Raw genomic sequence first — 15255 nt, 5'->3', positions numbered from 1 at the left:
CTTTCTAGGAATGGTTGATGGTGGAAATCAGCCAGATTCATGGGAGTGGCCTTCTGTTTGGGATGGTTTGGCACAACAGAGAATCTCCTGTCTGGTATTATGTCTTCACAATTGTTTTAATAAAGGATATATTAATTGAGTACTGTTTCACAAATTTGTTTATACAGAGTAAGGGATGTAATAAACAATTTGTATATTCTTTTGTTTCTCTTGACACAACCATATACTACACCATATATTGCAACCTCCCTAGACCTCAATTATACAGGCATCTTATGCGTTCTAAAAACAATTCATTAAAGTGTCCCGTGCTCAAAGTGCTATCATGGATGTTATTAAAGTGCAATTGCTTTTGGCATCCTATGACACTATTTCTCATATAGAACTCGATTTGCCTTGCATACAGGTACAATACAGGTACAGTATAAGGGTAATTCCAGACACTGTGAATGTCACAGATCAAAAAGACCTATAATCATAGGTACACGTAGTTGGTTCTGTGACTGCATTCTCTAACGGACGGTCCAGATCCTTGTAAGGTCCGTTTCCAAGCTTCTTTCTCAAAGAGCACAGATGCTGGAAAATACACATAACAATATAATACATTCCCAAATTTTAAAACATACAATAGTATATTCATATTACAATATACTCACTCAAAGATTCATCATAGTTAACCTTCCATATCCCTCTTTGATTTGTCAATTACTTCCATTTGTGTCCCATTGACTAACAGCTGTATTATCTACAGAAAGCCATCCACGCCCTAATCACACAATCTCCGTCCTTAAAGTAACATTGTTATTATCCCAGAAAGCAGGTGTAATCGTTGGCTATATTTAAGCCATTTGGCATAAGAGTGTTGAGTTTATATATCCAGAATGTCTCCTTTTGATGCAACTCCCTATTTGCTGCTATGTGTTCCTTAGATCAGAGGGAGTCTCTACATCCACCCACCTTTTTTCTGATATCACTGTTAGAGATAATATTAGAAAATAATTATTTCAGAGTGGAGGACAACTTTTATGTTCAGCTCCGAGGAGTTGCGATGGGATGCTCCGCAGCACCTTGTATAGCAAATCTCTTTATGGGATGGTTGGAAAAGGATTTTTTTTGCAATCCTGCAATTAATCCATTTTGGAAAGACATTATCATATTTGTCCGTTTTATAGACGACCTTTTCCTAGTGATGAATGAGAATGTTGATATTCAGAATTTGGGGGACTGGATGAATGGTATACACCCCAACATCAAGTTCACTTGGAATACTAGTAGGGAGTCCGTGGACTATCTGGACGTGACAGTATACAAGAAGGAGGATGGAACCTTGGCAGTAAAACCGTTTAAGAAGAGAACAGACAAGAATTCACTACTTCATTATAGATCATTTCATCCAGGACATCTAAGGGCTAATCTACCGTTGGGTCAGTTTTTACGACTAAAAAGAAATTCCACCAGGGAGTCTGATTATATTGCCCAAAGTAACATCTTGCAGGAACATCTTAAACAACGGGGATACCCTGATAGGGTTTTAATTAAAGCCAGACTACGTGCTGATGGAACAGCCAGGGAAGATTTAATTACACCAAAGGAACGAACAACAGGGGAACGAATTGTGGGGGTCTTTGATTATAGCAATAAAGCCAATGCTATTAGAAGGGCAATTTTGAAACATTGGCCACTTGTCAACGACATCCCGGGCTGTGGGACCCCTCCTTTAGTAGCCTTTAGACGGACACGGAATATTAAAGATCAGATCATACATTCAGACTTGAACTATGACAATGACCCAAGGGGTACAGGACTACCAAGAGGTCTGTACAGATGTGGTAGATGTAAACAGTGCTCCCTAATAATGACCACAGAAGACTTGAATCAACTAGGAATTGAAACCACACAAGAATTTGTTAACTGTGGCACGGAAGGAGTGGTATATGCCCTGAGATGCCCATGTTGATTATTGTATGTGGGAAGTACTGCACGTTCCATTAGAACGAGACTCAGTGAACATCAGTCTAGGATTAAGAATAATGTAGCAGAGGCTCCTTTGGTCCAGCATTATCTAGAAAAAAAGCATAGTGAAAGGGAAATGTTGTTCACCGTTTTATTTAAAACTCGGAAGAAAGAACACATAGCAGCAAATAGGGAGTTGCATCAAAAGGAGACATTCTGGATATATAAACTCAACACTCTTATGCCAAATGGCTTAAATATAGCCAACGATTACACCTGCTTTCCGGGATAATAACAATGTTACTTTAAGGACGGAGATTGTGTGATTAGGGTGTGGATGGCTTTCTGTAGATAATACAGCTGTTAGTCAATGGGACACAAATGGAAGTAATTGACAAATCAAAGAGGGATATGGAAGGTTAACTATGATGAATCTTTGAGTGAGTATATTGTAATATGAATATACTATTGTATGTTTTAAAATTTGGGAATGTATTATATTGTTATGTGTATTTTCCAGCATCTGTGCTCTTTGAGAAAGAAGCTTGGAAACGGACCTTACAAGGATCTGGACCGTCCGTTAGAGAATGCAGTCACAGAACCAACTACGTGTACCTATGATTATAGGTCTTTTTGATCTGTGACATTCACAGTGTCTGGAATTACCCTTATACTGTACCTGTATTGTACCTGTATGCAAGGCAAATCGAGTTCTATATGAGAAATAGTGTCATAGGATGCCAAAAGCAATTGCACTTTAATAACATCCATGATAGCACTTTGAGCACGGGACACTTTATTGAATTGTTTTTAGAACGCATAAGATGCCTGTATAATTGAGGTCTAGGGAGGTTGCAATATATGGTGTAGTATATGGTTGTGTCAAGAGAAACAAAAGAATATACAAATTGTTTATTACATCCCTTACTCTGTATAAACAAATTTGTGAAACAGTACTCAATTAATATATCCTTTATTAAAACAATTGTGAAGACATAATACCACACGGGAGATTCTCTGTTGTGACAATTACATTACCGTGTTGCTCTATTTTGTTGTACATTGGGATGGTTTGGCGACAACTTCTTTTTCTTCAACAGGTTGCGGTTGGCTGATTCTCAAAACTTGGTGGGGCCTGATCCAGGGGCATCTTCGGCATCTTGGCCAGAGTTTCCCAGCACTATAGCCAAGATACCAGTGTAGCAGAACAGAGGTGTAGGAGAGTCAGGTCAGTTCATGTTCCCCGCAAACACAGAAAAGTATTTTCTGCTCGGTAGCTTGTGTTCTCTGCAAACAATGGAGCAGATTCATCTGTTTGTTGCAGCTTGTCTTTGCATGGTCTTCAAAGTGGACAGAATCACCCCCAGCCCCATCATTATGCCCCCAGCCGAGGATTCCATAAAGCAAAGATGAGCTGCAAAATACTAACATTGCATATTGGTTACAAAAAAGCATAAGCATGGATAATTTCCCAAAGGCATACATTCAGTAAGTCATCAGTTCGAAGCTCCTTCTAGTTTCTCACAATTTCAAGCAGAGAAGTAATGCTGTTACCAGTGGAATTAGCATGCCAAATCTAAAATAATTATAAAAATCAAGAGAAGGGGATATAGCCGTGTTAACAGTAGCAACATAGCTACTTCCAGGGCTTTTTTTCTGGGAAAAGAGGTGGTGGAACTCAGTGGGTTGCCAGCACAGGGGGCAACTCTTGGTGGGACGTGGTGCCCTTGGTACCACATGTGTGCACGCAAAGTGCGTGCATGCTCCCATGGCCAATGATGTTACTTTGGGTCAGCTAGAACAAGGGGGGGGGGGTTAAAAGTTTAAATCGCCCTCAACAAAAATGGTCACATGGCTGATGGCCCTGCCCCCTGATCTCCAGACAGAGGGGAGTTTCCAGTGGCACAGAGGGCAATCTAAACTCCCCTCTGTCTGGAGATCAGGGGGCAGGGCCACCAGCCATGTGACCATTTTCAAGAGGTTCCGGAACTCCATTCCACCATGTTCCAGCTGAAAAAAAAGCCCTGGCTACTTCCATCAGTTAAATGGGGCCCGCTTCTTTGAAACTTCCAAGGCAAGATGGTAGAATTTGAAGTGTACAGTGCAACAGAGATGAACTCAGATTCTTACAGTATTGTATATTTCACAATACCTGACCCATACTGGGCTGTTTTTAGTATTTGAGGTGTTTTGGAGCCTGTGTTAGATGCCCACCATTTTAAATTCTTTTTTTTTTTACTGGAAAAAAAGTTAGGCTTCTTCTTTCTCTATGGTTCAAAAGGGAGGTTGAGTATGTCTCTGTCTTCTTTTAGATAATGAGAAATAACCCTTAGGCCAGAGAACAGTATCTCCCAGATGCTTTGTAATCCATCATACTTAACAGCAAGCCACCTGTTAATGGAACTTCAGGTAAATCCTCATCGCCAGGAGTCCATGAGTGACTTAAGCTGAGGACAGCAGTGCCATCTACAGAGCAATCGCCGAATTACTGGGGTATCATCCAGTTATTAATTGTATGTGAAAATTGGGTGATAGGTCAGCAGAGGGAATTTGACAGATAATCAGACCACAGAATGAAACCATTCATGTGATTCATTTGGTACGAGAGAGACACAATTGTCCTAGAAGATGTTACCAAGGGTTCACGATATATTCCAGCAGTTGCAGTGGGTAAAATTGCTGACAGTACAGGGGCGTGCATGGTGCCTTTAAGGCCACATGCATCAGAAAATTACCACCACCACCCCCAGACACACATACACATCTTTACACTCAGGATATTTAACACCTAGGGACCTGGGGGAACAAGAACTGCACCTTGAAGAATGAGACCTTTATCCCTAACAGAATTTTAATAAGGTATTCTCAGCAAACAAAAAGGAGGACAAAACTGGGACACTGATTTACCAGGGCCAAGTTCCAGAAAATCAGGACTGTCCTAGGTAAATATGAACAGTTGCAGTATATTGCATTGTGAGAAGGGCACAGCACTTTTCTGCTTAAATGTATAAACTATTATTGACCCCCAAAATTCTATCTATTTTATCCATGCAAAAACTTAGGCAATGTACCTAAAGCAACATTAGTGGACCTAACTACATGATAGTATTTGGGTCAGGTTTAGTCAGATGTAGCATAGCTAGCTGTAGCCACCTGGAAAAATTTGGGGGTCGAGACAAGTTTCTGGTGGGTCAAAGTACAAAGCCACTTCTTGCCCCAAATTGGAAATGACATCATTGTGTTGGAGCAACACTCTGAGATTTGCTTAAAACTCTATGGTTACATTTCAGTTTGGGGTGAATCCTAGTGTCTCCCCAAAACCATAACATCATTTCCAGTTTTGCACCAGAAGTGATGTCACACATCAGTGAGATTCTGCTAACCCCCTTCATTTCCTCCCTGCCAGCCTGTTAAGTGATTTCAAAAAAATGGGGGGGGGGGAGTGGTAAATCTTAGGAGGTTTATAGCAGGTCTGACCTGCTCGTCTAGTCAGATGTCAGCATGTGAGTTCCCTACTGGAACTAATTCCCAAATATTTACAGCCCAATTCAGATCAATATGGCCGGGAAAGACGGTGCATACGCCATCCCCTCTCATGATTAGTTTATGAAAATTTGGAGTTGAAACCTGGGGTGGGAGGAGTTTGAGGAGGAGAGGGAGTTCATAGGGGATATAATATCATAGACTCTGCCCCTTCAGTGAAACTGATCTCTGTAGTCTGAAGGTTGGTACCTGTTATCCCTCCACCGGGCCCGTAAGACAGAGCTGTTCCGCCAGGCGTACGGTTGAGGCTGTGCTGGGGCCCTACCAGCCAAATAAAGGGGAACGCCGTCCCTGCCAGAGGCATCCACCATCAAACCTTTTAACCAACTGCGCAAGTAATTTTAATATGGCGGATTAGGTGGCGGACTGATCGATTCACTGATTGCTCCTGCGCTGCTTTCTTGTACCTTTTAAAATATTTATATTGCACCATTTTATATTTTTGTTTGAAAACTGTAAAATGTACGTTTTTTAGTGTGCTGTTTTACAGAATGTAATCCACCCTGAGCCTGCCAGTTCGGGGAGGGCGGAATCGAAATTGAATAAATAAATAAATAAATAAATAAATAAATAAATAAATAAATAAATAAATAAATATCCGTATAGGCTCCATCCTTGTGATCAGAAATGTTGGAAAATGTATGTATAGTTTGTTAGTCACCGAAGAGAGCCTTTTTTCAGTTTCAGCTGGTTGCTAGGGCTACAGTGTTGTAAACTGCTACAAAGGTGCCATAAAGGAACTGCTGAAAAAGTGGTAATACACAATGCTTACTCCCTAAGAAATGTGTGTGTGTTTGATGGCACTGCTGATCTATTAAATCCTAGGAACAGCAGAGACTTGGTCCTATTCTTTTCCTACAGCAGAATTCCCAGCTGTAATAGTGTTGTGTAGAACCACCAAACCTTTATGAACAGAATACGCTTGATAAGAACAAAGCTGTTTTCTTCTATTCCCTCTTCGTAGCTCTGTGTCTCATTATTGTCAAGCACAGCTTCATTGTATGCTGTCAAGACGCTTATTCTGAAACCAAAATCAAATAAAAACAAACCCATATTAAAATTGACCCCTGTGATGTATCCCTATATATTAGGTCTTCAAAGACTTTCCAGTGGGTTTATTTGGCTTTAAGGGATTGGTGATTCAAGAGACGTTAGACTGATTTTCTTAGATTAAGGATTTGGAAACCTTTTGTCTGCATCAGTATGAGTTAGCATATTATTTATAGACAATTGAGGGACTGGATTTTTCTTTGAAATGCATCTTGTATGGTTTCCAAAGGTATATTGCTTCAGCAGTCTACAAAGCTAGCTTTTTTTTAAAAAAAAAGTATTAGCAATGCTCTCATACAGCAATAAACGTCTAACATTACTAAAGACACATAGGCAGGAAATTTTGTCTGTCTCAAAGAGCCATGCTGTACAAGCGGTACAAGAAGCTAAGCAAATAAATGCGTGCACGCATTTGAATTTTGGAATTGTTTCTTTTGTGCTCCCAGTTATTCATAAATAAGCCCCATTAATTTCAAGCAAGTACACATTGAGAGCTGCCCTGACGTGGACAGCCCAGGTGAGCCTGATCTTGTCAGATCCAAGAAGCTAAGCAGGGTTGGCCTTGGTTAGTGATTGGATGGGAGACCTCCAACGAAGACCAGGCATGCAGAGGCAGGCAATGGCAAACCGCCTCTGTAAGAGCCAAACTACAAGTGACGAATGAAACAGGTTGGACACTTGTCAGCTTCCCTCAAGTTTTGATGGGAAATGTAGGCAGCTTGGCGAAATGTTGGACGTGGCTGTTGAAAAGTCCATTGGACAGCAGTCGGAGAGCCAAGCTGCCTACATTGCCCATCAAAACTTGACGGAAGCTGACAAGTGTCCAACTAGTGTCATTTGTCACTTGTAGCTTGGCCCTGAGTCTTTTGCCATGAAAACCCCGCTAGGGGTCATGATAAGTGAGGTATGACATGAGGGCACTGTCCACTGCCACACATTGAGAGAAAGCCTATGCAAATCTACTCAGGAGTAAGTCCCATTTTATTCTGCGGCATCTATTGTTGACAGGAAAGTGTTGCAGTCTTTTGTGTGTTGTATTTATCCTCTTGAGAGAAAGATCATGTCAGCTGCTGACTCCAACCTGGTCCCTGGAAGTCCTTCCCTCACCCGCTGCCTTGTGGGGGCTGAATCATATCCACTCGTAGTAGTGAGGACTCAACATGAAGCATGTTATAGGAAATCCCACTCTTACGGCAGAACTGCATACAACAACAATAGACCTATGCAGGGCTTTTTTTCTGGGAAAAGAGGTGGTGGAACTCAGTGATGGAACTCAAGAGTGCACAAAGACGTCACTTTGGGTCAGCTGGAACAAGGGGGGAGTTTTTAAAAGTTTAAATTGCCCTTGGTGAAAATGGTCACATGGCCAGTGGCCCCACCCCCTGATCTCCAGACAGAGAGGAGTTTAGATTGCCCTCCCACACCGCTTGACAGGGGGATCAGGGGGCGGGGCCACCAGCCATGTGACCATTTTTAAGAGGTGCTGGAACTCCATTCCACCACATTCCCGCTGAAAAAAAGCCCTGGACCTATGTCTATTTATTCCAATCACGTGTTATACAGAAGGTGGAAGTGAGGTAGAAAAAAGGTGAGAAGAGAATGCTGAACCCTCCTCAGCGATACCTTCTTGAGAGAAAGAGATGGAGAATGCCTTCAAGTCAAGTCATAGATGACTTATGGCGACCCCTAGCAGGGATATCAAGGCAAAAGACTAACGGAGGTGGCTTGCCATTCCCTGTCTCTGCAACCCTGGTCTTCATTGGAGGTCTCCCATCCAACTACTAACCAACTTGACCCTGCTTAAGCTTCTGTGATCTTATGAGATCAGATTTGCCTGGGCTATCCAGGTTACATTCTGCAATCTCCCCTTTCTTTCGGGGCTTTGCTTTGTTTGCAAAAAGAGCATTGGGGGAAGACTCTAGCTAGCTGTCATATTATAATCCCAATCTTCCTCTGGAGAGTTCAGGATTATAAACATGGTACGCCCCTCCTCCAATCATGTAAGGTAGGCTAGGCTGAGAGAGAATGTCTGATCCAAGGTCACCCAATGAGCAGCATGGTTGCATGTGGATTTTGAACCAGGTTCTCCCAAATCCTAATCCAACTGCGCAATCCTATGCAGAGTTACCCTAATCTAAACTCATTGACTTCAATGGGTTTAGATGGGAATAACTCTGCATGGGATTGCTCTGCAAGTCTCTAACCACTGTTCCGCAATGGCTCTCATATGAGTCCCTCCATATTGTCTTTTAAATCACACTGTCCCTTTTTTATATGTTTAACCACACTTATCTTTTACCATCATCTGTAGCTCAGGCCTCGCTTCCAAGTAAATGTGTCTTGTAGTATCTTGTAAGTCATATTGTTTGGGAGCGCTTAATTTTTTCTGCTGAAACCCATTTACCCTGATGCAGCTGGTGACCATATACATATGGAATCGGGCATTTGTGTGTGTATGCCTAGTATCATTATCAACCTCAAAGCAGGGCCAGAAAATCTTCCAGATTTACAACTGATCTTCAGACTACAAAGATCAGTTCCCCTGAAGGAAATGGCAGCTTCAGCAGGTGGTCTCTATGGTATACCAGGGAGTTTAAGAGAAAAAGAAGTCCTAGAGTGATATCACATTCCCACCTAGCTCCCTCCCTTTGCTAAATTCCCCCATCTCCAGGCATTGCCTCCAAATCTCCAAAAATCTCCCAAGACATTTTTGGCAACCTTAATGCCAACCTGGATGGAGATAGCAAACAGGTGCATAAACAAGCTTCCCTTTGTAATGCAACATGACATACTACCCTTACTCAACAAGCTGAGCTCCCATCAGTCAGCCCTGTATGCCCTTTTCTATCCAACAGTAAGTTGCTGAGGCTTCGGGTTTTTTTTAAGGATTTCACAGACATCGTTCCGGCTACTCTGCACACGTTATTTTGGATTAGAGCCATCTTCTTTCTGCCTGCTTGACTGGATTTCATATTATATGTCTGAAACCCTTTCTTTCGGAATGCTTATACTGCAGCAAACTTTATATTGAACTAGCATGGACGTCTCATAAACATAAATGCTTGAATTCGTTCCCCTGGTCCTACCTCTTTGCAGCAGGGAAATATGAGGGTTTATTGTCTTCGTTTTCCAAATCAGCAAAGACAACTTGGGAGGTATTTTTTAATTTCTTAGTACCTCACTGGCTGCTTCAGAAGTGAGACATTTGAGCACACATGAAACTGCCTTATATTGAATCAGACCAGGGCTTTTTTTCAGCTGGAACGCGGTGGAACGGAGTTCTGGAACCTCTTGAAAATGGTCACATGGCTGGTGGCCCCTCCCCCTGATCTCCAGACAGACAGGAGTTTAGATTGCCCTCCGCGCCACTGGGGGCGGGGCCACCAGCCATGTGACCATTTTCTCCGAGGGCAACCCACTGAGTTCCACCACCTCTTTTCCCAGGAAAAAAACCCTGAATCAGACCATGAGTCCATCAAGGTCAGTATTTTCTACTCAGACTGGCAGCTGCTTTCTAGGGTCTAGGGGAGCGGTCTTTCACATCACCTGCAGCTTGGTCCTTTTACCTGGAGATGCTGGAGACTGAACCTGGAACCGTCTACATACAAAGCAGAGGCTCTTCCACAGAGCCTCAGCCCGTCCCCTGGAAAAGTATGACAGCAAAATCTTATAGATTCTGCTTTACAAAATAGCCATCTTGCTATTCTGCAGTTTATGAGATAAAAGCCTTTGGGCTAATGTTGAGAGAAAGGTTTACAACTTTTTAGATGCAATAATAACCCAAATTTTTATGAGACCCAGAAAAAATACAGCAAGAGAGCTAATTAATGGTGTGGGCAGAAGAGGGAGTAACTGAAATATATTCGGATCATTTGAGAGACCCTCCAGACTTTTGATTGTGTTACATTTCTCATAGGTACATCTGGGATTGCTTATCTTGCATTTTGCACTCAAAAAATATTTGTGATGATTCCATAACTTCATCTCTTATTTTGCACTGTTTTCAGCTTGATTTTACTTGCTTTATTCTTTGAAATAGCAGTATTTGAAAAATCTCCTGGGATTGTCATGTAAATCACTGGACTTCATTTTTTCAAGGACAAATCTTCGTAATAGTTATCTCTGTGTTTTTCTTAAAAACATAGGCATGGTATGTTAGACATTTCTCCCCGTCTGCCCCAAGTTTTTCTTATTTCTGGGTTTCTCACTCCATTTCTTTTAGAGAGTAGGCACAGTTTCTTATTTTTATTTGAAAACAACAAACCTAACAGTGCAATCTAGGGTTGCCAGCCTCCAGGTGGTGGCTGGAGATCTCCCAGAATTACGATTGATCACCAGAACATAGAAACCAGTTCCTTGGAGAAAATGGCTGCTTTGGAGGATGGCCTCTATGGGATTATACCCTGTTGAGGTCCCTCTCCTCCCCAAATCCTGCCCTCTCCAGGTGCCATCCCCCAAATCTCCAGGAATTACCCAACCTGGAGCTGGCAAGCCTAGTGCAATCCTAAGAAGAGTTACTCCAGACTAAGGAAGAAGCTACAAGTGACGCCTGACACAGGTAGGACACTTGTCAGCTTCCCTCAAGTTTTAATGGGAAATGTAGGCATCCTGGTCTTGCAGCTTGGCTCTCCGACTGCTGTCCAATGGACTTTTCAACTGTCGCTTGTCCAACATTCCACCAAACTGCCTACATTTCCCATCAAAACTTGAGGGAAGCTGACAAGTGTCCAACCTGTGTCATTCGTCACTTGTAGTTTGACCTTAAGTCTGAGCCAATGGGCTTAGACTGGAGTAACTCTATTTTGGATTGCACTGTAAGTCGATGAGTGATAAAATGTTATAAACCATAAATCCACATGTTTAAGGGCAATTTCTGCCTGTGTTAGGATTCCAGTAAAATTGTCTTTATGCTGCATTCAGGTGCCAGTGAGAATTACTGACTTTTATGGCACTTTGGTCACACACACGCACGCACGCACGCACACAGAAATCTTGAAGCACTTTTCAAAGTGCTATTTAGGTCACAATATTGAGTTCTTCTGCCATCTGCTGGTCAATAATGGATAAACACAAGACTGAAATGGGGCAGTGCATGGGATGGGTGAGTCACAGTTTAAGATCTTGTTTTGCAAATTTAAATTGCAAAAAAGGATGCATTTTAAAAGCATTTCCTGTGATTGCTTTTAAAAAAAAATCTGAGACATGAGGGTTTTCTCCCCAGGAATACTCTCAAATAGTTTGAAAGACAGAGAAGGGTACTTTAAACTGTCGCCATGGTGAAATATTTTCAGGAAAAAAAGTCTTTGTTGGAAGGCATCTCAGACAAAACGTGTGTATTGTATAAAGTGTACTGTTTAGATCTACGCAGGTGTGTCCTTTTAGATTTTTGTTAAGGAAGGCCGACTATTCAGCTAGTTGTTATGTTGAACCCAATTCATGAGACAGAAAAAGTAAACACTACTGGGACCTAAACATATCTGAGGAAAACATGACAAAGGGAAGAAACTTCTGCCTTATCTATATGATATTAGCAGAATTCAGTTGTCAGCTTTTCGCAAATTTTTATTCATAACGGAAACGGTTAAAACCTGAACAACAATCCATTTCATGAAATGAGCCCCCAAACCAAGACTATTTTAAAAATGTATGGATGTCCTGCATAGAAAAGGCATAAAAATTGCAGATGATGATTTAGTTAATGAATAATTTATTCAACAAATAATTTTTTCCTCAGAATTCTGCCAAATCTAACAGGAGGAGGAGAAGCCTGCTGTGAAAAGCACTGAGGTAAACCCAGTTGTGGAAATATCTGCAGTCTGTACCTCACCATTCAGCAGGACTCTCTGAAGTCCTCATGTAAAAAAAGAAATTCCCTTCTAAAAAAAATGCACAATTTTGCAAGACTTCCCCCCCACACACACACCCCATTTGGGTTGGATTGCTTTTGTGCTGGCCAAATGCCTTTCAGCTCCAATCCTTTGTAGGAACCATGTACTATTTGCATGCTTGATTAAATACTCACTTCCTTCTGCTACAATTGACTCAAACTGTCATCAAACATTCATCAATTAAACCAAGATGTCATATCCTGCAAAGCGCATATGGATCCTCAGCGAACATATTTTGCTCCCTTTGATTGGCATCGGATGAATGCTGCCTAGTTCAGATATCCTGTAGCTGTAGCGGGATGGAACTTTTAGAGAGCTGTAAGAGCATATCTGTGTCCCCTAGTTTTTTTGTCTTTCAGAATTTCCCTCTAGATATTTAATTTAGGCCTATGTACTGTGACAAACCTAGAAAAAAGAATACATTATTTCAATCAGAACAGTAGTAACTAACAAACAGACAGGATTCCCTTAACTGCAATAGTGAGTGTATGTTCAATTCCCATTTCATCTTCCTGACTGCTGACACATAAACTCTAGTTTCTGATGCAAGCAAGGTACTTTATACTGAAAATCGACTTGTCTCATGCTATTTTGGGCTCCAAACACTAGAGGGGAGTAAAAGAACAATTAATTTCTCTGTTTCCCGAGCAGTGCCTGAAATTATTCCATCACACATATACCATAGTTTATATCTTTTGTCAAAATGTGGCATGTTATGTCTAAAATGCAATTATCAAGAGATGTATTTTATAGAAGCACAATGTGTGCTGTCACTTCTGATAGTGATTGACAACTTCATTTTAGTAAGCGTTCTTTGCAGAGGCGTGAACCTGCAGTCATAGCAAGTTAAGCAGTTGCAGGTTTGAAATGGGGTTTAAGAGATTGCTTAAGGGTCACTCTGAGAAAAAGAGCGATAAATGCAAATACAGTAACCTGAGAAAATGTACCTTCTACCTTTTAAGTTTCTAGATTGGCTGTCTTAGGTCTACTCAAGGCTCATTTTGAGGGGGAACTCACAGGAATGCAGTTCCAGTAGTTCCCCAAAGAGGTCACATGTCAGGTGGCCCCGCCCACTTGACTCAACCATTTTGGGCCTGTTTCAGCCTGGATTGGGCCCGAAACAGCCCGGATCAGGCCTCTGATGGGTAGTGGATCACTCTTCTGCTCAGCAGTGGCCCAATCCTGACCATTTTGATCCACTTTTTGGGCATTTTCAGCCCCTTTTTGCCATTTTGGGTTCAATTTCGGCCCTGAATGGCCAGGATAGCCAGGATAGGTGACGTCAAGGGGTGTGGCATATGCAAATCGGTTATGCTAATGACACACTTCTGGTGACATCAAGGGGTGTGACATATACTAATGAGTTATGCTAATGAGTTCCTCCAGCTCTTTTTCTATGAAATGACCCCTGGGTCTACTTCACTTCAAATTGGCCAGGTATCCATAAATGTAACTGTGCTTTAGCCTGTAACTTTTGAAATAGTTACACATGCTGAAAAATTACAACTGGATCTAGTTTTTGAGAACCTGCAGGAGATGTAGAAGGGGATGGGGAGGAACAGAGGGAGGGAGACAGAGATGCAACCGCTAGAACTGGGAAGATCCATCTTCTAAACCCCATTTATTTATTTATTTATTTATTTATTTATTTATTTATTTATTTATTTATTTATTTATTTATTTATTTATTTATTTATTTATGTATAGTCCACCTTTCCCACTGAGACTCAAGGCGGATTACACAGTATGAGGTTAATACAATCAGTATCAAGTACATTTCAATACAATATCATAAGGTAAACAGATACAAGTTTAAAAGACATAGCATTAGCAAGGATCCAAGACAGAGTAGAAAAAATACTGGCGCAAAACATAATCAATTCTAGGACTAACATTAGACAACATGGAGCGCTGGTTGTACATAGGAGTACATATTTAAAGCAGCAGATAATGGCCATTTCCACACACGTTGAATAATGCACTTTCAATGCACTTTAGCAATCCTTTGGAAGTGGATTTTTTGTTCCACACATGGGCCATTTCCACACACGTTGAATAATGCACTTTCAATGCACTTTCACAATCCTTTTGAAGTGGATTTTTTGTTCCACACATGGGAAATCAGTTTCAAATGTTCACTAAAGAGTATTGAAAGTGGATTATCCAACGTGTGTGGAAGCAGCCATGGAAAAGCAGTTCCAAATGTTCACTAAAGAGTATTGAAAGTGGATTATCCAACGTGTGTGGAAGCAGCCAATATATAAGGCAAAAATAGTGATCAAGTCTACGATCCCCAACACGTTAGTGAAGCATCTGAGACCCCATCCCTACAATACAGCCCTCCCATTTGAGTAAAAAAGGCTAGTGAAGAAGCTCCCTGGGTGAGTTTGAACTTAACCTCTCAGCCTTACCTACTTCATAGGGTTGTTATGTTTGCACAGTTGTTTCCTAAAACAGTTCTAGTGGGAAGCAATGGATGGATGGATAATAGAGGGAGGGCCGCTAGCGACTCCTGGCTTGGATACTGCCCATAAAGCAACATCATCTGGCCTTGCCAAATTTCAATCAAGAGTGGGAAAACGTTGCTTACAGTTGCTTTTATATGGAAAGGAAGACAAAAATGTGGTCCTGATATACATCATGATTATATCATGGGAAAGCAGCCAGTCTTGCCAGCCTGTCTTTTGATGATGTCCCTCTATAGCTCTTGTCACTCAATGGCCTCATACACCAGAGCATACGTGTCCTATAGATGGGATGCCAGCTATTTATGGAAGCTATCTGAGGTCATGTTGTTCCAATCTTCAGATTAGTAGGGTTG

The 15255-nt window shown here is 41.5% G+C and overlaps 1 protein-coding gene across 1 annotated transcript in view; it reads left to right on the top strand.

Annotated features, from left to right (window-relative positions):
* The first annotated feature begins 1189 nt into the window (after positions 1-1189).
* Positions 1190-15255, top strand: part of LOC129335169 (atrial natriuretic peptide receptor 2-like) — a 69636-nt gene continuing 55570 nt past the window's right edge. The window contains exon 1 of the mRNA XM_054987612.1: positions 1190-1930. Coding sequence (XP_054843587.1) covers positions 1190-1930 — 741 coding nt within the window. The remainder of the gene's footprint in view (positions 1931-15255) is intronic.

The sequence above is a fragment of the Eublepharis macularius genome, chromosome 8 (assembly GCF_028583425.1).
Source record: "Eublepharis macularius isolate TG4126 chromosome 8, MPM_Emac_v1.0, whole genome shotgun sequence".
Classification (NCBI taxonomy): Eukaryota; Metazoa; Chordata; class Lepidosauria; order Squamata; family Eublepharidae; genus Eublepharis; species Eublepharis macularius.
The sequence above is the reverse complement of the archived record's forward strand: the minus strand, read 5'-3'. Positions and strand labels throughout refer to the sequence as shown.